The sequence below is a fragment of the Eptatretus burgeri genome, chromosome 5 (genome assembly GCF_056783735.1).
Source record: "Eptatretus burgeri isolate ZD-2024b chromosome 5, Ebu_testis_v1, whole genome shotgun sequence".
NCBI lineage: Eukaryota > Metazoa > Chordata > Myxini > Myxiniformes > Myxinidae > Eptatretus > Eptatretus burgeri.
Window position 1 is genome coordinate 6,749,195 of NC_140965.1, and position 25,833 is coordinate 6,775,027.

The 25,833-nt window shown below is 47.5% G+C and overlaps 1 protein-coding gene and 1 long non-coding RNA gene across 4 annotated transcripts in view; one reads left to right on the forward strand and one right to left on the reverse strand.

The window, feature by feature from the left end:
- The window catches only part of ELOA (elongin A), a 46,093-nt gene extending 33,192 nt beyond the window's left edge, over positions 1-12,901 (forward strand). For all 3 annotated transcript variants that reach the window (XM_085880587.1, XM_085880589.1, XM_085880588.1), the window contains 3 exons: positions 1,868-1,988; positions 2,098-2,222; positions 2,432-12,901. In XM_085880587.1, coding sequence (XP_085736713.1) covers positions 1,868-1,988; positions 2,098-2,222; positions 2,432-2,493 — 308 coding nt within the window. In that variant the 3' untranslated portion in view covers positions 2,494-12,901. The remainder of the gene's footprint in view (positions 1-1,867; positions 1,989-2,097; positions 2,223-2,431) is intronic.
- Positions 9,999-21,515, reverse strand: LOC147025787 (uncharacterized). Its single transcript, XR_015058003.1, has 2 exons — positions 20,201-21,515; positions 9,999-11,879 (listed from the first exon to the last, which is right to left on the reverse strand). It is a non-coding gene; the product is annotated as an uncharacterized LOC147025787 (long non-coding RNA).
- Positions 21,516-25,833: the final 4,318 nt, after the last annotated feature.

Below are 25,833 nucleotides of genomic sequence, written 5' to 3' on the forward strand. Positions count from 1 at the left end.
TTTCATGAGCAACGGTGTCCAAGATGATGTCATTGTGGAACTCTGAGGGAAAGACATAATCAGCAAAGAGTAACGGTGGAGGAGAAGCACATACTCCAGGATCGTGAGGTCAATGCATTAATTTGAAGTGCAAGGAAAAGCAGACGAGCAACTGCAGATCAATTGACTAAATTTCAACCTGGGTCATGAGCAGCCAGTTTCATAAAAAAAACGGTCTGCCGATAACTCCCCAGAGCAGGATACCCATAGTCGGGTTGCATTGTGCTTACCGCTTATTACACCTGGCAATGCACATTTGGAGGTATGGTGGTGCAAAAAGCACAGGTACTGGACTACCGAGTCGAGGGGAAAAGTGATTATGGTCATATGAATCATCCTTCACCATGTTCTCGTCAAACAAAGGACTGCATATGTTGTGCCAACCTAAAGAACTCCACAACTCTGAGTGCTTGGTTCCAACTGTGAAGGGTTCTGGTGGTTCTGTAATGGTGTGGGGTGCATCTCCTGGCATGGTTTGGGTACCATCATTCCCTTAGAAGGCAAGGTCAATGCCAATTGCTACTTTTAATGGTACTGAGTGATCATCTTCACCCCATGTTGCAGCATTTTTTTTTCCTGCTGGGAGAACTGTCTTCCAGGATGATGATTCCCCCATTCATTGAGCACATGTGGTCCTCAATGGTTTGATGAGCATGACATTGTTGTTATCCATATGCCATGGCTTTCTCTGTCACCAGATCTGAACCCAATCAAGCATTTATGGGCTATTCTGGAACGATGCCTGAGGTGGCGTTTTCCACCTCTGTCAAACAGGTGTGAGTTGATTGACTTTCTCTTGGTAGAATGGCACCACATCCTTCCTGCAGAATTCCAGACGCTGGTGAACTCTATGCCATGGTGCATACAGGCCGCACGTCGTGGCCCAATGCCCTATTGTGACTTTATGTTGGTGTTTCCATTGTTTTGTCCACTACGTCTACCTCTGCCAGGGTGAACAGTTTGTTTTGTATATCACTGATAGGCCAGATCTGGATCAAAATCTAATCATCTTGTTCTTATCACCTACTCAACTCATCCACCTAGTTTTGCTATAACTCGTCCACAACTTTTTGAAATATCGTGCTATCTATCGTTTTTGGTCCCATCTTTCAATGGTGAATTAATTAAAAAAAATTCTTATATCCGGATCCAGAATTGGATCTTCACCAAAAGCGAATTAATTAGTCCCCGTCGCACACCAATCTGTCCAAGTTTCGTCCGAATCCGTCCACATCTTTTTAAGATATCCTGCTCACAAACAGACAGACGGGTGAAAATGTAACCTCCATCCACCTTCGGTTGTGGAGGAAACTAGAATGACACTCGGTAGAACACATACCTCTTCCAGGCTGAAGTTTTTTTATGTATCCTCCTGATAGACTGGATCTGCATCCGGACCTGAACCAGAATCTTATCGGGTTGTTCTTGTAACTTACTCAGCTGACCCAAGGTTTGTCATAATCCATCCACAACTTTTTAAGATATCATTTTTGGCCCGAATTCTCAATGGTGAAGAATCACTTTGAAAATTCTAGTATCTGGATCCTGATCTTCACCAAAATCTCATCGATTCGTCCATGTCACACACCCAACCTGTCCACCAAGTTTTGTCCAAATCTGTCCATAACTTTTTGAGATATCCTGCTCACAAACAGAACGAAAGACAAACGGGTGAAAACAATCTGTCCACCTCAGTGGCAGAGGTAATAAATGTGCTCAATGCCAAATGATCAGTGTCAAGTAATCTCCCAGTTCAGTCACTACAATATACAGCACTCCATGATAGAAGTTAAAACACACTTGGACTTGTTTTTCTTGCGTCTTGCAGGACGACAGGTGAAGCTCGCATACGTAAACACAATGGCGAAGCCTCCACGTGACATCCGACGAAGGCAAGAGAAGCATGGGACTGGCGGATTTGCACCGGTCCATGCAGTGGAGCGGCCTAGGTATGGCCTTGTCGGTGTGCCATTTGGTGTTGGTGATTATGGAGAGTCTATTGAAGCGATTTCATAACTTTGGCATTTCCCCTCCCACCCTCTCCCTTATTTGATGTAGATTAAACCGACAGGAGGAGATTGTTCCTGTTCTGGAAAGCCAAGCATGTGCTGCAAACTCGTCCCCACCACCCTCCACATCGCACAGCAGCCCGATGGCAATGGTCGATAAAAGGCAACCCAAAAGTAAGAATCTACGCATTTTTCCGGTGCCGCAATGTTTATGACATCCATTTTGTGGAAGAAGTTGATGGCAGCATAAATGTATCTGCTGCCAGGAAGTATTCGTTCACAGTGTTCTGTTTAAAAAAAAAAAAAAAAAAACACAAAAAAGGCCATCGACACCATTTATTCAAATTCATACCTTTTTACCTCCCCATCCCCACCCACCATAGAAATTGCCCCAATGATGGCGAAAACCATCAAAGCCTTCAAGAACAGATTTTCAAGAAGATGAACAACTAAGTGTCTTCTCTCCCTCTGTCTTTACCCTTTTATCGTCCGAGTTTATGGTCCCATGGATTGACATGCACTTGAAGAATGGAAAGTAAATTAATTTTAAGTATCAAGTATGAACGTTTGTTTGAATTCATTTTAATCAGTGGGAATCACGCTGTGAACGGTTGAGTTCTCGCCAAAGCTGTCTTATTATTATTATTTTTTTGGTTTTGGAACTCTTATTCCTAAAGAATGCTTGTTTGTATCTGCTCTCGTATATCTGTGTGTGTGAATTGCTTCCACAGATCCACTTCTGGTTTTGGTGTCGGTGACGAAAACTATTTATAGTTGATGAAGTGTAGTCTGGTACGATTTGCAAAAGCTGGGATTTTCGAGAAGAAACGTCAGTGATTTATTGTACATTAAACATAAACACTTCAATGTCGTAAGCCTTCACATTCAGGGTTGAGATCTTTATTCGTATGAGGTTGGTTGTGGAGTACGTATACCATGCCCGTACAGTTGGGCCAAGCGTGAGGTGTGTGCTTGCACGTTTTTATTTTCTTTCAAATTTGACCTGGGGTTCTGTTTATAAAAGACAGAGTAATATATGTATGTTGATAATATTTGAGGGAACGCATCATTGCCGCTGCTGTTCAGCAACCTCCTCGATCCCGTGTTTCCTGCTGTATTGTATGCGATGGAAATCAAAATGGTGGTAAGCGAATTAACAGAAATGGAGAATAACGAGAAAGTTCATAGAACACGTTACTCCACGCATTGCTCAAACATATACTTCAATTTTAATAAAATAATGATTTTGAAGATCGTTTAAAAAAAAAAAAGAAAAAAACTTCTGGAAGTTTAGTGCGATTGAAGTTTTATTAGTGGGACTTTTAACAGCAATTTTTGAGAGGAATCGTGCAAATGATGATACAAGCATCAAATTTGGCACATTTGTTCTCCAGGGGATTCTAATCAAATCTGCCTGATTGGCCATTTGAAAATCAAAATTTTTCAAAATTTGTATTTTCAAATGGCAAATCAGGCATATTTGATCAGAAAGCCCTGCAGAACAGAAATGCCAAATTTGATGCTTGTATCATAATTTGCACGATTTTTCTACTATCTACTACACTATATACACACCACCTTATTTAACATGTCCAAGTATTGCACTGCAAAACTGGACGTTCTTTGAAGGGCATAGGCGGTAATTTGTGTTCTACAGTGTTCAAGTGTCTAATTCAATTTAAATAAAATAAAATAAAGATTGCAAAAGTCGGATTAAGAAATAAAATCCGGATTTCACCACCCCACCTAACACATTACGTTAGGTATCTGTGCCTGTTGTTTGTGTCCTTTGGGACATCCTTAAAAACAGTAAGTTTCCTGTTTGGAATGATTTTCAGTTTTGTTTGACTGCAAGGCAGGCAGACAGAGTAAAAATATTATTTCATTCCTCTCTGCACATGTACAATCAAGACAATTGAGATCCAATTTACTGTAAAACGGCAAACTTGTTTTCCAATTCGTGTTGAAAATAGAGCACTAAATCTAAATAAGTTGTTCCTCGATCATAAACTGACGTTTGCAGACAGGAAGATACAGACGGATGGACATGATCCAATTGCTTAACTCTGCTTTTCGCTTTGCATGCGCAGGGTAATAATGAAATTTTTGGTCATCAAACCTGTTGAAATTTATATACTACTTGCAAAAGTACCCGTTGCTTTGTTAACGGATTTAATCAAAAGACAACATGTCATTTGCCCGACGTAATCTTCCATCTGCTTCGAGGTCAGCGATGATCACCTTCATCGACCATTCTTGCTGTTTGTTTTTTATGACGTACGCAAAAATCACTTCCACTTCGCTGCAACGGTTAGTGTTTGATGCTTTGGTTTAAACCTCCGTTTAATATGAATGAAATTAAATAATACACATATATATGTAGAGAGAATTGGGGTCTTCCCATCCCCCACCTCTCCATTGAACTTGACAGGAAACTTTACTTGGACGGTAGACCCTTAGGCAACATGCAAAATTTGGTTCAGTAGTTTTTAGCTTTTGAAGCATATATAAATGGACAAACACACAAACTCTCCTATATATTATAAGATTGCCTGCATAATGTGATGACTATTTCCTGTCCGTCTCGTCCAAGCTTGGTTGAAAGCACAAGTCCAGTGGTCAAATGTTGGACAATCGGTGTTCCAAGGGGTGTGTTATGTATGACATTTATCTTTCTGTGACTGGATTGTAATGGTGTCATTTTCTTCTCCTGCCCTTGGATGAGTATGGAACAGTTTTTTTTCTTTTGTATGCCTTGTCGAGGCTCGTATGAGAGCTAACGCACAACGCACAGCGAGGGGAGCATGAGACAAGAGGGGTGGGAGAGGGAAGGACAAAACGGTGGGGAACAGAGACATTAGGAGATCTGTGGAAGGGAGATGGATGGGGCGGGGAACATGGGGAATACAAGATGGACATTACAGGGACTTTTAGGAAGGAAAGCAGGGAATTTGAAGGAGGTGGGTTTGGGGTGGATTAATGGGGGTAGAAAAGATCGAGGTTTTGGATGGGGGATGATAGGTGGTGGTAAACAGCTGTTTTGAAGGCCTGGAGGGAAGAATGGGATTGAACAGAGTGAGGAAGTTTATTCCAAAGGCGGAAAAAAAGAGGAATGAAAGAGTGAAGATGAGCAGTGATTCGTGATTTTGGTAGTTTTACCAGAAGGGGGTTGTTGGCGGACCTTGAGCGCCCTGTGGAAATATGGTGAGGACAAATGGCAGACGTGGGGGAGGGGGGGCGAGACTGGAGAGGAGAGGAGAAGACAGAAAGACCACTGACCTGCCTGCGGTGAGAGAGAGGCCCAAAGACTCAGCCTCATCGTGGGAGATTCCAATGATCCGAAATGCCTTTGTTTCCACAGCGTGAAGCCGAGAAAGGTGGGAGGCAGGAGCACCAGCCCAGAGGGGAGAGTAGTACTCCATCAGGCTGTGGACAAAAGCTTTGTAAGTGGTCAGGAGCTCAGGTGGGCCGAGGAAGGACTTTGCACGAAGGAGGATTCCCAGTCGGCGACTGGCTTTGAAGGCGAGGTTTGAAATGTGGCTTTACCAGGAAAGGTCATGGCAGATAATGAGACCCAGAAGCTTGAAAGAAAGGACTTCTTCCAGAGGATTGTTGAGAAAGTGGATGGGGGGGGGGGGGTTCCAAATGGTCCTTTCAGAGAGATAAAGTGAGAGTGTGAGAATTATCCAGATTGAAAGACATGTTCCACGTGTTGGACCAGTTTGTGATTTTACCCAGATCTGCAGTGAGCGAAGAAGCTGCTGCTTGCCGGTCTGAGGGAGTTTATCCAGTTGTATGTTATGAAATGTGAGCGGTCTATCCATTGAGCAGGCTCCCTCTCAGTGTTCCTGACACGTTGCTCAAATCTCCAAAGAAACTTCCATTGCAATGGAAGATAAGAGAGAGAGAAAAATATTTCTTCCACAACATTTGGCACGTAATTCCAAAGCTTTGGTGCCATCTACACCTTGTGTACAGAAACAATACGAGGAGGGCTGGGGGGTGTCTCATGTATATGATATGGAGATCGACATTTCAGATAAATTTTGATCACTTTCATTAATTTGCTCAATTATGTTTGTGTTTTGAAATGGAAGCACCACAAATTATCTGCCCAGCCAAGGCCAGGCTCATGTGCATTGGATAATTGATTTAATGATGATTTATTATCCCCATGCTTTTTGAAGAAATGGGGGGGGGGGCGGTGGTATTTCATTTGGCTCTGTCCGTCATGCTATCCCCTCCACAACAGTTGAGCCCAAATTCACCAAACTTGATAGTTATGATCACCACATGGTAAGAAAGGTGCACGACCAGATTATTTTTGGTCCTGCCCCCTGTGGCAGGGTCAAAAGGTGAAATACCGAAAAATGCAATTACAGGCACCTTTTAAAACATTTTTTACCTCCGCCACCTCAGGTGAGTGGAGGTTGTTTACACCCTTTTGTTTGTTTGTTCTAAATGAAACTTTGTATATGCAATCAACGTTGGAAGACGAATGGAATATTGTTGTGCCCACGCTGATTAACACCGACGCTGGACAAATGGGCCAAACTGGCTTCCACTCATTCAGACTACGTCAATTATTGTGGCTTTACACGCGTGCAGTTCCGAGGAGAAACAAAAGAACTTTGGCTCTTAAAACTAACGGGTTTATTACCCGACCCCCAAAACAAGGGAAGATTGACTGACAGAGGGATGCGATGACGGGTTGATGTCGGGAAGTAAGGGGGGGGAGGGGACAAAGAATCTAGAAATAAATATTTACAATAGGAATAAAACCTATGGCACCACACACAATATTTATTTACAGATGGGGATGGGGGAACAAGAACCGGGTGACATATCTGGTTATGGTAGACGAACAGTTGACGAGGAGATGGTGAGAACCATGAAGGAGGCAGGAGGCAGACAAACAGGCACATGACAGAAGCAGGCAGGTGGGTCAATCTCCTCCAAGAGCTCTCCCTCAGATTTCACGGTCCTCCTCCGACCAGGCTCTCCTCCAAAAACCATCTCCCTCCTAATTCACGATCCTTCTCAGGCTCTCCTCAGACTCACGATCCTCCCTGATGCACCGAACCCATGTGATCCAGGCTTCTCTCCTCACTCTCTGGACAACACCCCACCATTTGAGGTGTCTCTCCGCTGCCTGGCAGGGCTCCAAGGCCACCTGGTGGGACACGACAAGGGGTTAGACGTACAATTTCCTCAACCTTCATCCCTAATTAATTATGAGCATGCACCATCCCCTGTACGGACATTCACCATGCACATTCAAACAAGACAATTCTTAAGCTATGTTTTCCTACTTATTACATTGAGATTGGCTAACTACTCATACATGCACCATGCTACTCCATACATTTCTTTCTGCTCGAAGGTATAAATCTGCCCCCCCCCCCCCCAGAACCACGGCTCCTGCAAGGTTCACTGCATTGGCATCAGCTCCAGCCTTCACACTTACACACTCACACCTAATTTACCTCAAAAAAAATAAATCGGGAGCAGCTGAGAGAAGCGAGTCGCAGCTAACTTACCTAACCTCCTTATCGGACCACCCCCTTAGCTTCAAACAATTCATATATGTACAATTTCTTATGCACAAAATTCTTTCATTCCCCTTGTCTCCTTACTTCAATGTCCTAGGGGCAGGGATAGAATGGCTCCAAAAACACAACAAACTGGCTTCACCGAGTAGTGTATCCACAATTTACCTTCACCAATAACCCCACTACTTGACCACGTCCCCCAGTGGATGCAACCTCTCCAACTGTCAGCTGAGCCCAAATACCAATTTCGAAAACTACTTACAATTTCACGGGCTACCTGCCTTTCCCAGGACATGTCAAGCTGCATGGGACTGAGTGGAACATTTCCACATTCATAAACAACAACAACAACAACCATCAGATTCCCTGCAAGGCCATGGCTTCCTTCATCTTTTAACACACTGCAGGTGTGGCCCTCAACTCGGTAGTGGGGACGGCCCACAAACAAGATGGTGGGAGCACTTCAGGCTGTGGAGCCCGCAGTCCAAAACAAGTAGCCAACGTCACGACTTCTTTGCCCCCCCTCCTCCCCGCCTCTTCAACTTCTCAGGAGCCAAATAGCTCTGAAGCTGTACGTCCTGCCGAGGAGGGTCTCCACACTCGCACACACACACACACGCTCTTGGCCTCTCCCTGGGTTGCCAAGGATCTCTTACCCAAGGGTCACCCAAACAGACCCTTCTCCGACGGGCCCTAAAATTCCAGACACCACCGGCGACCAGGGGCAAGTTACCTCGGGAGGGCTCACACTCACCGCTCCTCCAGAGCCTCATCTGTACCTGCGGACACGCGGACACGCGGACACACACACACACACACACACACACACACACACACACACACACACACACACACACACACACACACACACACACACACTTTCCCCACCCACAAAATCCCAAATGTCACTCCCTCCCCCGCTGCCATATAATTTTCCACCACCTGCAAGACACGGTACTGAGTACCTACCCTGCCATGGTTTGCGGACACACTAATCATCAAAACAAAACTATCCTTTCTTTTTCTGCACACATCTATCTATATATTACTAAAACTCTCATCTTGTATGTATGTATGTTCCCAAAATACAGCCAAAACGGGCCATGATAGCGCAAATATTTTAGGGCCACCTTACTCACCATTCTCCTGCGGTGTGCAGTATCAAGTTTCGTTCAAATCGGGCAACGAAAAAAATTATTAAAAAATCAATTCCCGATTCAGTCAAGTACTCTTCGGGAGAATTTGATCAATGCAAACAACCTCAGCGGTATAGTTCACTGGAACTATCTTTTTTATCAACCGCTGTCACAACGGGAACCCAACGGGGTCACGGGTCGTCTAGTCCATTTTAACCCTTTCTACACATTCCACATGCATGGCTTTCATGGCCACACTTGCCCATCACCCATAGTTGATAGCAATTCACAACTCACCTGCGAACCCCCAATTGTAAAGTATAGTGAGTCCTGACAATGGAGAAAGGTAAATTTATCACAATCCAATCACTGCTGGGGAGCCCATTCAACACCAGCAACACCTGCTACAGCCATTCTTCCCATTTGAAACTGCACCCAAGGCTCTCTTCCCAAACTGAGTCCATAAATTACAGTGGACCATCTATGGAAGGTTATACAGGCCTCTCTGGGCCTTTCCCAAACACTCCATAACTTTTTACAGATGATCCGGTAGTTTCCGAGTGGGCTGTACTCATACCCGGTCAATGCGGATCGATCCACGTCCATAGACCAGCGCAGCATGGCATGTCACCAGAGCCTCAGGGAGAGGTTGCCAGGCCCCATTCGTGGGCAGTCAACTCATGAGGCCCTGACTGGCTCTCAGTGGTGTGCCACCAAAGTATAGCCTGCAACACCTCCCCCTAGTGGTTCTCACAGTGCATGATAACAGGCACCCAGGAGGAATCACTTCGAACCTCAAGAGGTTTCAACCCCCTCCATCCAGGGTCCAGCAACCCCACAGGCCCGAGACACTCGCTCAGACGGTACCAAAATGGATAAGGGAGACCATACCACCAGACTCACTGTGGGGCCCGGGTTGTGCCGCACGACCCGTGGTCGGACCCCGTGTCCAAATCCTGCCAGTGCAGCTCCCCAGCTCAACCCAATTCCCCAGGGGGGTAATTTCCCACGAGGTTGACTGCCTTAGCCCCACTAGGTCCGAATCCTGCAGCCCAGGTACCAACTCCCCCTTTTAGGCTGCTGTAAAATAAATTCCCATTTTAATTTAAAATTCCCAGCCCCGCATTTCCAATTGCGGCTGCACACACAAAAACAATAGGACCACAAATCCTGAAGCTCACCTGGATGAGAAGCAACAGGCACTCAACCCCTCCCCACCCCCGCAGACCCCCCCCCAGACTGTAAATACTTATTTTTTGGGGGGGGGGGTCAAACCCTATCCCCCATCGACCCCCTTAGTGAGCACAGAGTGTAATGTGGTCAATACACCCTCGTTAGGCATCATATATGAAGCTTGTGGCCAGGCTTCATCCAAATTGTGTTTGGTTCAAGTGATGATGATTTGAAGTGTTTGAAGACTCACTGACTGACTGACTCACCACCGAACACTGCTCGATCGCATAAGCTCACTGGACTAAAGTCCAGGTGAGCTAATAATCCCGTTACCGTCAGGCTTTCCTGCCCCTCCCTGCAGTCGCTGCTGGCCTTGAGCCTCCTGCTTTCCCAATTTGTCTCCATTGTCATGAGTGGCCAGCTGCTTATGACTCGCAACTCCTACCTCTCCACTTGCAACACAAAAACATTTACATTCCAATCAGGGGGCATACTGACACTGGCCCACATTGTACTGTCTCTTTCCGATCTAATCACTACACTTTCCCCTTACCCCCATAGTTGTTAAAAACGCACATCACGTGCTCTGGAGCGACAATCCCAGGCGCCGAGTCGACCCCGACGGGGTCCGTCCTGAACACTCTGGGAACTGGTGCAACTACCGCAGACACCAGCTCACACACGACGACAGACGGAGCCTCACTCTCCAGCGCAGGCCCGGACCCGCACACTATCGGTCCAACCTCGCTCCCACCGCGAGTAGGCTCGCCCATCAGCCCACACGTCGCAGGCTCGAACACCTGGCTCATCGGCTCAGGTTCGGCCACCTGCACGCTCCCCAGAAATGGCGCCCTGTTGTGCCAGAAGACCCCATGCCGGGTCCAACCGCGCACCCATTACTGCCACACCGCAGACCACGGAGACCTGCAACCTGCTCGACATGTGGACGGTCTGTTTCCATTGCAGCAGAGCGACATTCACACCGGCGCGATGCTCTTCCAGGCCATTGCTCCTCACCAATTATATCCCTCCATTTTCCTCTCCAAGCCATCAATCCATGCTCCCAATTCATTCTTTATTTCTTCAATTTTATCTTCTATTCTCACGCCCAAATCACTTTTCATGTTAATTGATTTCATTGCTCATTCGTTCACTTTGGACATTTATTTGTTCATCTATTTTATTCTCAAACCTCACCTCCAAATCACTTTTCAATTCCATTTTACTTTCATCCATTTTGTTTTCCAATTTTTTTCAAATTTTTTTTATTCATATCTTCACTCATTTTAATCATTTGTTCATCCATATTTTTTTCATCGATATCTCACGCATCCAATATGGACAATCGTCCCCTCTTCCTGGCTCAATCGCTCAGGAACGGGGGAAGTTCATATCTGCCTCGCTGTTTCCTCATAAATGCCAAATCTTGCACATCTTTCAATTTTGTTCTTCCCGCTCGTGCCAAGGAAATTCAAAAAATAGATATTGTTGCGGTTTCATAAACCATATGCCGAAATTGAAATGCACACAGCACGGAGCCTCTTAGAATAGTTATTTCCGTAATGCATGTTAAGAATAGCGCCTTCCTTATGGGGGTTATTATGTTACCAAATGCTTTGGGTTGGGGAGCTCACACCTCCTCTCAACCCGTTGGGATAATAGCAACTTCAGCGCATTAATGGCGTGTGCCATGACTACCGTCATCACGTAGGGCATGCGTCGTTTTACTGTCATGGCTTCTCGGTATGTGCGAATAACAACAGCAATCTGGAACCTTCACCAAAGCCATGGCTTTCGAAGCGCACGCAAAATTCCTAAATTCTCCTTTATTGTTTAAAGCCCCACCAAGTCCTTGTTTGTCTGTTCCTCTGTATGGATGTCTACCTCTGTACTGTATTTTGTTTCCCTAATCTCCGTTCATTTTCCTCCACCTGAACATGACCGGTAAATGGACCAGGACATGGCACAACCTTTGCTGGCTTTGTGCCATGGACATGTTGGGTTCGTCCTGGGTGCGTGGGGGTAAAAGCGATTTCCCCATGTTAAGTGCGAAGCTCCGCTACTGGCGAAAGTCAAAAAGACCAACTGAGTGCATGTCTGGGTGGGCAGCGGAGTGGGCAGGGCTGCGGGGGCATCCCCCAATGGCTGGCTTGGGGCCAGCTCGTAATATCTGATGTGGCCCCACAGCTGGCCCCAGGCCGCTTCGGACGATTTGACATGTGGCTCCTTGTCCCCCGCCTGCACTATGGATTATAAAAGCTGCGCCCGACGCTCTGGTTCTCTCTCTCTCTCTTTCTCTCTTTCTCTCTTTCTCTCTTTCTCTCTTTCTCTCTTTCTCTCTTTCTCTCTTTCTCTCTTTCTCTCTTTCTCTCTTTCTCTCTTTCTCTCTTTCTCTCTTTCTCTCTTTCTCTCTTTCTCTCTTTCTCTCTTTCTCTCTTTCTCTCTTTCTCTCTTTCTCTCTTTCTCTCTTTTCCCTGGTCCTGGATGCTTTGGTTCGCTGGTGGGGATCTGTGGTGCTCGTGGCTGTCGGCTGGCTGGTTCCGACGGAGCTTGTGGACCCTCGGGTTTGTGGAGAGCAGTGTCGACTGCATTCCAAAGAGTGGCAGGGAGAGCGGTACCAAACTTGGAAGGGTGATGTTTCCACGTTCTGGTAGGCTGAGGCCACCCTGCCCCTCCCAATAGTCTCCGTGTGTGTGTGTGTGTGTGTGTGTGTGTGTGTGTGTGTGTGTGTGTGTGTGTGTGTGTCTGATGGGTACCCTGTCATGTTATCCGGAAAGGAGTAGGTTAAGTTAAATCTGTAACTTGTGCATTTTTTTTCTTTTCTTTTTGTAAATACACACCTTGATTGCCTTTTATTACATTTACATTTCCACTTTTCTTGCCCTGGTTGCCCTTTGACTCCATTAAAACCCTTGCGTTCCCTTCTCTCCTTCCCTCCCATACCACACATTGCCTGCTGTAAATAAATTGCTTGTTCACATTTTCCTTTCAATCTGCCTGTGTCTGTCCTTTCTACTTATTGGTCCAGCAATGTCCATACATAGATTAGCTGGGAAGTTATAAATCCCCAACTAATTGGCTCTCACATCAGTCCGGCGTTGTGCTTGCGGCAAGCTCGGCCGCCTTGAGCAAGATCCAATAAAGATAAAAGTAACACAACCGCCTAGGTCACGATTCCCCGATAAGGAGACTGCGTGTACCACAGTTAAATGGTGGTCAGACGGAGGACACTGGGTCACGTGGTTAAATTGTTGACGTTTGCAGTTGATTAGCGACCCGCCGTGACACGGACTTGTTCGTGCGCGACGGCCTCAATTCCCGTTGAGTCCGGGGATACCCTGACCCTCGTAGTACCCCCGCGAACCCGGATCCACAACAGTTTGGAGTCAGAAGTGGGATTGGACCAGAGATGTGCTTTCACGCACGTCAAAATTATGAGCCGTTTAAAATTTTATTAAAAGATATATGGGTGCGGACAATGGTGGACCAACGCGGGCAGATCCCGATGGGCGATGTAAATGATGTAGACAATGCAAATGATGAATTGACGACCCAGGACCCGAGAGAGGTAATGATATAGGGCACCGAGGATGCTGTTGGAGAGGTGCGACACAACCCCCACCTCCATCCCCCGGAAAGCGCAGCGCCTGCAGCACAGAACGGCGGATGGGCACTGCTGCAACAGCTCGACATGATTATTTTAAGGGATCAACTCATTTAAAAAGATGGATGGGAGGAGCGAAAACAACGTGGTCGATCTGCAAGCAATGAAAGGTGATATGCAAATTATGGGCAATCGAATCGGCTACCGACTTGACGCGATGAATGGCGATATGCAGGCAACAAGCGGTGACATGCAAGCGATACGTGAAAACAATAAGGCCGACATGCAAATGAAGAGCAATATGATCAGGGATGATAGGCAAGCGATGAACAGCAGACTGGACGTGATGAGACATAAGATGTGCGAAGCGATGGGCAGGGAATTGTTTGCGGTGCGGCAGGAGCTATGGGACTATGTGAGTGGTGCCCGGAGGAAGGTGAAGGAGAGTGAGGCCAGGCTGATGGGGGAGATGGGGGAACAGAAGGGATGAGGTAGAAGGACTCATCCTCACTGAATAATTCTGTCTCAAGGGACACTGGCTACCATTGCCCAGAGTCGCAGGACCAGGCTTAAATGGCAGAGCTGAGCTGTTTAGGGAGTTGAGGCATAAAACGATGTGTGCTGAGGGTGGACAAGGAGGCCGATGTGCGAGGAACTTTGAGGGGGTAGAGCATCACCTGTGGTCAAGTGATTCTCATCCTGCTTACTGGGGAATTCGCACATTGCGTTCATCCAAGCCCATCCCTCGGTGTACTGCAGTGAGCGCAGAGTGGTGGGCTCTTGACAGGAGTCCGAAGTGAAATCCTGCTGGGCCGGTTACTTCGAGCGGCTGTACCAGGCTGATCCACCAGCTGTCGAGGTAGATGTCAGGGGTATTACTATCCCTATTGCTGACCTTCCAATCAAATGCGGTCCACCTTCATTTGTGGAAACACGGACTGCGGTGAACCGGTTGAAATGAGGTAAAGCTCCTGGGATTTGTGGCATTCATGCAGAACTTCGCAAGACTGGTGGAAATGCTGTCTTCATGTCGTGGCATGCAGCTCTGTGCCCTGCCTGGAGCACAGGCATCATCCAAACTGACTGGAAGAGGGGCCTTGTTGTCCCTCTCTGGAAAGGGAAGGGTGATCGCCAGGACTGCAATAACTACCGAGGGGTGATGCTGCGCTCAGTGCCGGGCAAGGTCTTCGCTCGGATAATTCTTGATTGGGTTCGCCACCATCTGCTTGAGCACCAGCACCAAGAGCATTCCGGCTTTACACCAAAGAAGTCAACGATTGACCGTATCCTTTCCCTTCGGGTCCTCACCGAACACAGACGAGAGTTTCGGCAGGGGCTGCTTGCAGCTTATGTTGATCTCTGTAAAGCATTTGATTCAGTGAATCGGGATGCCCTCTGGAGGATTTTTGGTCTCCGTGGAGTGCCACCAAAACTGATCAACAAAACTGATGTCTGAACTATACTCTGGTACTGAGTGCCGTGAGATGTGATGATACCATCTCTGATTTATTTCCAGTTGTTACTGGAGTTTGTCAGGGGTGTGTACTTGCCCTCACACTTTTCAGCGCTTGAATGGACTGGATTCTGGGGAGGATGTCAGAGAAATCAAGCTGCGGTGCATCGTTTGGGAATGTCAAGATCTCTGACCTTGATTTCGCAGATGATGCAGTCATCTTTGCGGAGACTCTAAATATCCTTTTGGGGGCCCTCGAGAATGAGGAGTTGGAGCCGCTGGGATTACGGGTTTCCTTGGTCAAAACTGAGATCCAGGCTTTCAATGACATATTGGATGCTACTATCCTATCTGTACCTGTTTGTAGCATGGATGTTGAGGTCACCGAGAGATTGACTTATCTTGGCAGTGATATTCATGTCTCTGCTGGCTGTGATTCAAAGGTCAAAAGACGTTTGGGTCGGGCCTGGGGAGTCATGGATTCACTGGATCATGGGGTGTGGCACCATCAGTACCTGTGCAGGAGGATGAAAGTCTGAGTGTTCAAGTCCTTGGTGCTTCCAGTCTTGCTCCACGGATGTGAAACTTGGACTCTGACCATGGATCGGAGATTAATTCCTTTGGTACCAGGTCTTTTCAGAGAATCCTTGGCTATCACTGGCTGGACTTTGTGTCCAACGAGCGGTTGCGGAGAGAGACTCAAATAAGATTTGTTACCTGCATAGTCCGTGAGCGTCGGCTCCGGCTGTATGGACGTGTGGCTCGTTTTTCTGACGCTGATCCTGCTCACCAGATTCTCTCAGCGAGGGAGCCTCGTGAGTGGAGGAGGCCAATGGTCCGACCAGGTTCCTCGTGGTGGCAGCAGGTTGATTAGCATCTCAAGGAGATGGGGATGGGCCAGGCATCGGTCTGGGGGATGGCCAGACAGAGGTCCCTGGAGTACTGGTGGAAGTGGACGCAGCAACGCGCTGCTCCAGCGTATGCTCCCATACCTGACCTGTCGAAGGACTCGGACAGGGGGTAGAAGGACTTACAGCAGGACAAAATGAATTAAAAGAACAGATGAAGGAAAATACCGACACAATAAAATAATTAAAAAAGGCTCAGAGGGAAACGAAAGGGGAACTCGTAGCTGTAAAGGGGGAATGTAAAACCCGTCATGATGAGGTGACAAAGACTATTTGGGAAATGGGTGAGATAATGGAGGCCAAAGAACGGGCCATGAAGGAACACATAGACAAGGTGGAAAATAAAATGGAAACGGTAAAGGTAGCATTCGAGGAAAAAGTGGAAGGGTGCACCTGGAGATAACATAGATGAAAGGAGGTAGAAGACGTTAAAAATGCGGTAAGCAAAATTAAGGAGGAACAAATCGAGACAGGGGGTAGAGTGAAGGAGGAGATCTTGGAATGTATGCAATTGTTATGTTAACAGCGTGATTCTGTTTCAGGACCAAGCGAAGAGGATCCAGGTCCTCGAGAGGAACCAGGAGGAGGTAAGTCCCATCAAGGCGAGTCGTGGTGAGTAAGGATATGTGCACGTTGCGAACAGGTGTGTAATGAGCTTTTGGGGTGACACAGGACCCAGGGTTCCTTGGAGTGCCCAGTGTACGGAGTGTGTGCCAGGGACAAGTGCACCAGAGTGTGTGGAAATGGAGTGGAGTGGTGAGGGAGAGAGTGTAGGGCGAGCATCGACCCAGACGGGGGTAGCAGTTAGTGTGGTCAACTGATCTGAGGGGTGAGCCTCCCGAACATGAAAAAAGTTATTTTGGAAACTGCGCATGCCCCACGGGACTCTGGGTGCTTGGTCAAGAGTGTGCGCGGTCCGTGCTTGGTAAACCACCCCAGCACGGATCATTGCTTGAATAGAAGTGGTAATGCCTTCGGAGGAGCCATTGCCTAAACGCTCAATGCCGGATAAATTACTGGAGCACGGATGGCTAGAAGGGGAGCAAACAAAGGGATTGAGGGAATTTGGGAGAAATTTTTTCCCATTTGAGCCGATGTCCGACATGCTGCGAGATGCGAGTGGTGCTCGCGGGATGCCCGGCATGAGTGGAGCTGTGGGACTATGATGGCTCGTGTGTTTGGGAGGTGTAAGAATGAGCATGGGATAATTGTGTGGTAGGAGAGAGAGGGAGAAGGAATACTGTGGAGTGGATCGTGTGAATGCGTGGTGTGAAATCCGCGGGATGTGCAGTGTGGGGAGATGATTGTGGGAAGTCCCACGGTGTGGCTAAGCTCATTGAGCGGTCAATATGTGAGTGTCGTCTGCGTGGATCCCGCATCATGAATGATGGGCACGTCAGACACGTCGAGGTTTCCCTTGGGAGATATCCCAAAATCCGGCGCGAGTAATTTGAGTCGATTGGCAGGTGACAGGTGTGCTGCCAAGCGCCTCCGTGTAAGGGAGCTCATTCAGTAGAGACTGAGTATGGTGCCCATTTTGGGGTGTGGGTGAACAACTTCCTATTATGGGGGGCTCAGGATCATTAGCCATAGGATGGTGGCATTGTTAAGCCTACATGGGTGTGCCAGCAATGGGTACCTCCATGGGAGCACTGAAGCAGTAGCCAGAGGGACTGATAAATATTAGGGACCGAGAGAGACAGGAGGGACATAGATTTAAGTCGGGACATGGAACATATAGTGGGGACGTACGGAGGTAAAGGGGGATAATTGAAAGGGACCGTGCTTTGTGTAAGGGATGACAGGGAGCACGAGTTAGATGGGAGAAATTAGTTGGATGAAGCAGAGTGTGTGTGAATGGAGTTGGTTTTTTTGTTGTGTGATTGTTGAGTTATGAATGAGAGGGCACAACAACGGCCTGGTGTGAGTGGTACTTGAGAGCATGGTGTGAAGGTTTGAATGGGAGGAGTGGATCCCACCCAAGGAAACCTGAGGTTAGTTTAATGTTCGATAGCAGGATTCGGTAAATTTGCAAATGGATGTCTTCTGCGGTTGGTGCTGATTGTGGCATGTAGAATATTTGCAGGATGCAAAAGATAATGGACCAGCTGGGAGTGGGGCTCAAAGATGTGCACTCACCTCAGGGCACCTTCGGCGCTGGTACGCTCGTCGGCCAGGTGAAGCCGTAGGTAAGCCCAGGGGGGCAGTTTAGTGTTCAGTGTGTAGTGGGCGCAGGTACCTGAGGGGAGGGGCCTGGCACGCTAGTGTCGTGTTCAATGGGCACGGTGCCTGAGCAGTGGGACCCGGGGTGCCAAAATACCATGTGGGCATCGAGGAAGGACGTGCCAGTGAGGGCACGTCAGGTTACCCCAGGTTAGGGTCAGGAGCAAGTTAGCTTGGAGGCGGTTCCAGCGTAGAGGGTGTCACAGGTGAGTCTAGAGGTGGGCAAGCCGGCCAGTGCCACACTGCCCAACCACGAAGTTGTGCGAGGGCACAGTAGGAAAATTTGTAAGAGCACCAATGCATAGGCGACAGGAATTTGAGTTTTTAGAAACCCATAATTTAATGAATGCCTATTGGCAGGGTGTAACCCCAGGAACAGTTTAAATGTCTAAGACCCCTTCGCACCATCCACAGCTGGAATGATCACCGGCCATGCGACTTGCCCTCCAGGTGAGACCAACAAGATGGGTCATGCAGTGCTTGTAAAATTGTGTAATTCTGCCTTTTTATTCCTCGAGGAATCTTGGGGCATTGGGTAGGAATTTGGTTGTCGGGAAACAAGGAGACAGAACATAGAGACAAATTTGGTCGTATTAGTTTAGGAGACGCTGGGTGTGTGCGGACGAGTAGGGCTAATCTCGAGCTCACTCTTCCGACACCACCATTGCCCCAGGTATGTGTACACCAGGGAACGGCTGACTATGTTGGTTGGACCTGGTGCTTGTGACCATGGTATTACCTGGTTTACCTTTTTGTTTTCCATGCCGTGGTCTTTTTCCTGTGCTTTCGTTCGTCTGTCTGTCGACGACTCAGGAGATCGCTGGATGCCTTGCAGGACTCACCTTGCCGCCTTGCTGATATTATCGGCTTGCACATCACCTTGGTGTGGCCCATACACCTTGTTGGACCACTTGCTCTATGGCCTGTGTACCACTGACCTTGCTCATCCACTTTACTGACCACCTGTTCAATGACCCATGGTGCCGCTCTGCCTTGTTTTCGTGGCCGTGTTCCTCCACCACCAAGAACTGTTTTTTTTACAGCAGTTCAGTGGAGGAAGACGTGTGTGTTGTTTGGAAGGGCCACCCCAAAATGGCTTGTATGCCGGACTATGGCCTGCTGGTTTTTAGTACAAGGGACTCCCACCCGAAAATGAGCAAGAGGAAGAGATGGCGACGACGGCAAGCAGGTGTCTCCTCCTCCAAAATGAACAAAGTTTGCATTCGTGTTGTTGTTTTCTTTTTTTTTTCCTTCAGGTCTTGGGTCAGACTTTGTAATTATTTGATAATTGTACATAATTGTTTGGAATTTTAAAGCCAACCGGTTATGTGTTTGTAGTTTCAAAATTCTGGCAATTTCGGTGTTAGGTAAGGTTGTCAGGTGAGCCGGTGAGGGAGCTCCCAACGCATAATGTGGGACATATCTGGTTTAAAATTGTCGCATACATGGGGGATAGTGTTACGGCAACAAGCTAAGTAAGTATTAGGGGGTAATTACACATGCATGGCACACAGGGATGGTGAATTGGCTGTCCCAGACTCCTCCGGGTCGACTTTGTGTACGACGTGGGACGGGTCTGGGAAAGAGAAGGGGGCAATGTTACGGGATAAACCATATGTCGATATTGAAACGCACACAGTCCGTAGACTCTTTGAATAGTTATTTCAGGAATGTACCTTTAGAATAACACCTTCCCAATAGGAGTTATTGTGTAATTAAATGCATTGGGTTTGGTAGCTGGCGCTTCCTTTCAACCCATTGGGATAATAGCAACATCAGTACGTAATGACATGTGCCTTGACTGCCGTCATCACAAAGGGCGTGCATTGTTTAACTGCCATGACTTCTCGAAGTGTGAATAACCCTCGTGTTCTGGACCCTGCGCTGAAGCCATGGCTTTAACAGCGCACTCCAAATTCCCAAATTCCCCTTTATTGTTTAAAGCCGCACCAAGTCCTTGCTTGTCTGTTCGTCTGTATGCAGGTTTACCCTGTACTGTAACTTCTTGCCGTCAACCCCTGTACTGTATTTTGTTTCTCTCCATCTCTGTTCATCACCCTCCACCTGAACACGACCGGCAAATGTACCATGACATGACACAGCCCCCCTGCAATAATTGTCCCATTCCCTGGTTTTGTGCCATGGACATTTTTGGACATGTGGGGTTCATCCTGGGTGCATGGGGGTAAAAGTGAATCCCCATGTTAAGTGCGGAGCTCCGCTCCTGGTGACAGAAAGGCCAACTGAGTGCATGTCCGGTGGGAATGCTGAATGGGCAAGGCTGCGGGGGCATCCCCCAATGGTTGGCATGGGGCCAGCTTGTAAGATCTGACATGGCCCAATAGCTGGCCCCAGGCCACCTCGGAAGATCTGATGTGGCTCCTTGGGCGCAGCTTAAAGTCTCTGGGGCAGGCGGGGCCAATGCTCGGGTTCTCGTTATCTCTCTCTCACTTTCTTTCCTGGTTCTGGACGCTTTGGTTCGCTGGCTGGGATCTGCGGCGCTCGTGGCTCTGTCGGCTGGCCAGTTCCGACCGAACTCGTGGACCCTCAGTTTTCGAATGCAGTGTTGGGGCCATTTCGGAGAGCGGCATGAGAGCGGTACCAAGCTGGGGAGGGTGAGTTCCATGTACCGGAAGGCTGAGGCCACCCTGCCCCTCCATTTTGTCTCCGTGTGTGTGTGTGTGTGTGTGTGTGTGTGTGTGTGTGTGTGTGTGTGTGTGTGTGTGTGTGTGTGTGTGTGTGTGTGTGTGTGTGTCTGATGGGTACCCTGTCGTGCTATCCAGTAGGGAAGGGGTAGGTTAACTTAAATCTTTCCCTTTTCGTGCCCACCCCCCCTTTCGTGGGGGAGGCATTTCTCCTTTTCGTGCCCCCGTTCCTCTTTGATTCCATTAAAGCCTTTGAGTTCCCTTCCCTCCTTCCCATACTCCACATTGCTTGCTGTAAATAAATTACCTTGTTCACATTGTCCTTTCAATGTCCGTACATAGATTAGCCGGGAGATTATAATTCCCCAATGGATTGGTTCTTAAGTCATTTAGGCATTGTGCTTGCGGTAAGCTCGGCCGCCTTAATCAAGATCCAATAAAGATGAAAGTAGCACAACTGCCGTGGGCACGATTCCCCGATAAGGAGACCGCATGTACCACAGTTAAACGGTAGTCAGCCGGAGGACACTGGGTCACGTGGTTAAATTGTTGGCATTCACGGCCAATTAGCGACCCGCCTCGATACGGACTGAGTCGTGTGCGACGGCCTCAATTCCCGGCGAGTCCCTGGGGAACCGGGGATACCCCCACCCTCATTGTACCCCCGCTAACCCGGGTCCACATCTTTATAATTCGTAGCACAATCCTTTTTCACTCTCCTGACACCAACGAACTATAAATTTGGCAGTAAAACATCCATGGCAGGTTCTAAATCCCACTCCGAAGCCAGAGGTTATTTCCATGACCGTTTACACCGCCGCTGGACAAATGGGCTGAACTGGCTTTAACTCCCTCGGACTGCATCAATTATAGCGGATCTACGTGCACACGCATGGTTGAGGAGAAATACGAGAACCTGGTGACTTATCTCTGGTGGTGGAAGACGAACAGGCAATGAGGAGATGGTGAGGACCACGAATCGGACAAAAAGGCACAGGGCAGAGGCAGGCAGTGTTGACGATCTCCTCCAAGAGCTCTCCTCAGATTTCACGGTCCTTCTCTGACCAGGCTCTCCTCCAAAAACCATCTCCCTCCGAATTCACGATTCTTCTCAGGCTCTCCTCACTCACGATCCTCCCTGAGGCACTGAACGCACAGATCCAGATCTTCCCCTTATTCTGGACAACACCCCCACCCCTCGCGGCATCCATAGCTCCACCGCTGGAGGCGTCCATCGCTCTCAGCTTTCCCCATCTCCATTACCTGGCAGAGCCCCAAGGCCACCCCGTGGGACATTATAAGGTTTACACAAATAATAAATTCCCTTCAGCTTAATCCCTAATGAATTATTACTAAGCACCATCCCCTGTATGGTGCATATGCAAAGAAGACAATTCTTAAGGTACATGTCCCTACTTATTACATCGAGATTGGCTATCTACTCGTACACGGACCATGCTACTTTATACACTTCTATCTGGTCTAAAGTAATATGATTTTTGGGGATTTTACCCCCCCCCCTTCCCTACCCTGCCTCTCAGTTTAAGCTCCAGGGGTGGGGACTTAGGGTGACAGAGGTCAAAACCAAAAGAAACAAGCTGAGATACATTCAAAGTACACCGTCCTCATGCCAAATAAATAACTAGCAAATCCACCAGCGCGGGACATTGCCGGGGCACCTTTGGCGCCCGGTGATGCCACCTTGCAGCATATGGAGACGGAATTTGGAGGGAGCAGTGGACAATATTTCATTGATTATTTGCATAATTAAAATAAATAAATAAAGATCGTAAAATCATTGATTTCTCAATCAATTGCCGAATAGTATCCCGAAATTTAACCTGGTGTTGGCTTAATGGTTAGGGTGGTCGTGGCTTGGGATCCTAGGGTCTTGAGTTCAAGCCTCGTTTTCCCCACTGAATTAACACCAGGGGGTTGACTCAGCCTGTCATCCTTCCGAGGTCATGAAATGAGTACCAGTGTATCAGCCAAAAGGATTAAATCTGGTGTTACCGCAGGCATGATGGGCCGAATGGCCTCCTCCTGTGCAAAAATTTCCGTTCCTTCCGTAAACTATCACTGTTTCATCCAAATCCGTAACTTTTTTAACATCAAGTAATTTATCAAAAAATGAATAATTAATTGATTCATCAATAAATGAAAAACACCCTTGATAGTCAAATTACTGTACTTGTTCACTCACATGTCCAAATATCAGCTTCTTAGCTCAAATGGTTCCTGAGATATTGCCCAGATGAGAAATAAAATAAACAAGTAATCAATAAATTGTTAATAATTAATCAATTGATTAATTAATAATAAAAAAATTAAAAATACTGTTTTTGCAAAAGCACATCTTCACTTTTTTTCTCCAAATTTCAGCTTCCGAGCTCAAAGGATGTTTGACATATCACCCAGACAAAAAAAAAACAAAAAAAACAAATGAAAAATCACGCGGTGACACTTGGCGGAAGGGCACGTGGTCGAGCACATACCTCCGACAAGCTGAACAGTTTACATTTTCTATACCAAACACAAGGAGGGGTTCTATCTTCACATATACTTAACGGAATAACTGACTTCGGGACACCTGTATGTTGTATGCATACGGTTCCCAGAACCATAAAATATATATATATATATATATATATATATATATATATATATATATATATATATATATATATATATATATATATATTGTTGTGGTTGACGAAATTCGCAAACCACCATTCAGGTCCCTTAGGTGAGATATCTCTGTAAGTATATGTGTAGTTAGGCCCAAACCCGTTGTTTAGAGGGAATAAATGTCATTCATTCGGGCTGCGACCCTTCTAGATAGCCGTTTTTCTTTTACTATCTTTATTTTGGACCAGCCGCCATTACTACCACCACCAACCACGTCTCAACAGCCATCACACAACAACCACCAACCGCAACGCCGCTTCACAACAACAGCCACGACCTTTACCGTCACAACTCGCCCTCGCAACCATCGCATCACCACTATTCCCACACCGCTTGTGGGCACCGATACTGGACTCGTGCAGGGCGCGCACCGAGCAGGGGTGCAAAAGCGCCGGCCTTTCCGAAGAAAACGGATCAAAAACGACTCACGCCCACTTCTGTTCCGTCCTATCGGCGAGCGTGGGGCGATTTGGCCCCGCCTCCAGGTATGTTGGAGTGTGGTCGCTATATGCAAATTCATGGATCAGAAAGCATTCACGCCCACTTTTCCTCGGTCCAATGGGAAGCCAGTTAGAGGTGAAGAGTCGGAGGTAAAGGGTTGAAGGTGAAGGAGCGAGGCCACGGGGGATATAAACGACCGCGTTCGTCAGTCAAGGGAGTTGTCGGTGGAGCTGGGAAGAAGTGGTAGTAGTCAGAGTGAAGAGGACGGAGCTGTGGAGAGGTGGCGGCGGCGAAGGCGGTCGAGGGGGTGCTCGTGTCGGAGTCGGGGAGCTGCGGAGGGAGAGGCCGGCGGCGCGACCGAGGTCGTGGTGGAGACGCTCGTCGCGGGACCCGAGACAGGGAGATATCCTCCTTCCCCCCGAGCATCAACAACCCCCTCCTGTTTCCCCCCGCGCTGAGATAGTGCGAGAAGGGGGCCCCGTCCCCACCCCATACCAGGCAGTCCCAGCGAGGCCCGCGGAGTCGGGGCGCCAGCGCCATTTCGCGGCTCATCACCAGACGGGTAGGCCCGACGCGGTCTCGGCCCCAGGCCCGCCTCATCCTTGAGGGTGGTCCTTTTCTTTTGCTTTGGGTATATGTGTTGTCGGCGCCGTCTGTTAAGTAAAACTGCATAAGTGTTGCCGTGTGCTCGCGTAGTCGGTAATAGATCTGCATTGTGTTTCTCTTTTATATTTGCTTTTTGTGTAATATTGTATTTCTTCTTCCTTTACATTTGCTTTTGGTGTAATTGTATATGTGTGCTTTCCGTTCATCGCGAAATAAATGTGCTTCATGTTGAACTGTTTTCCCGTTTCGCTTCGTCTTTTCCTTTATTGAATCTCCATCTTACTTCACGTAAAGGGTTGGTCGTGGGCTAAAACGCCCGATAATTAATCGAACCGTCGAGGCCGACGATAACACCGCTCGGTTATCCCGATAGTACGGAACGGGTCGCTTAAAGTGGCCCGTGTCCGAAGTCGACCTGCGGCGAGGTGCGATCGCCCGGTCTACCCTCCGTGTGGGTACTTAGGTAGGTCGAATTTGGCGAGCAACCCTATCCCACGCGGGGGCCGATTGGCACGATCGTGGTGAGGCCGAAAGGTCCACCCGTGACTAGTTCCCGGCGTTAGTCCGAGAGGGTCACGACGGGATTGTCCGTCCGGTGGGCGACGTGCCGCGATTCGAGTTACGTGGCCGTTCGCACGCTGGCGGGCGCGAATCCGCAACAATATATATATATATATATATATATATATATATATATATATATATATATATATATATATATATATATATATGCTGTATATGATCAATAATATATATATATATATATATGTATATGATCACTAATATATATATATATATATATATATATATATATATATATATATATATATATATATATAATATATGGGTTGACTCAGCCTGTCATCCTTCCGAGGTCGGTGAAATGAGTACCAGTATACTGGGCCGGTGTATGCCCCGGTTAAAATAGGTGTACCAGATCCCTGTGTCGTAAGAGGCGACCAGGGTTGCGTCAGGAAGGGCATCCAGTGTAAAACATGTGCCAAATCACTATGCGGATCATATTGATGATCCGCTGTGGCGACCCCAAACGGGAGCAGCTGAAAGAAGAAGAGAAGATATATATATATATATGAAAATATATATGTCAGGAATCGTACCTTTTTCTATAAGCTTTGCCTTTTTAGAAGCCATTATATATGCTTTTAGCAGGCTTGGTGATAAAATATACTCTTGGCTGGCTGCTTTGTTTAAGGACAATTCGAACAATGTATGCAGAAAATAATTATAATTGTCCTTGAGTAATTCAAAGAAACTCTATGAGAACAGGAACCAGAACGTGCTCTTATCTCTATGATGTTTCAACATTCTTGTAATGACATGAACCAACTGCCTTGC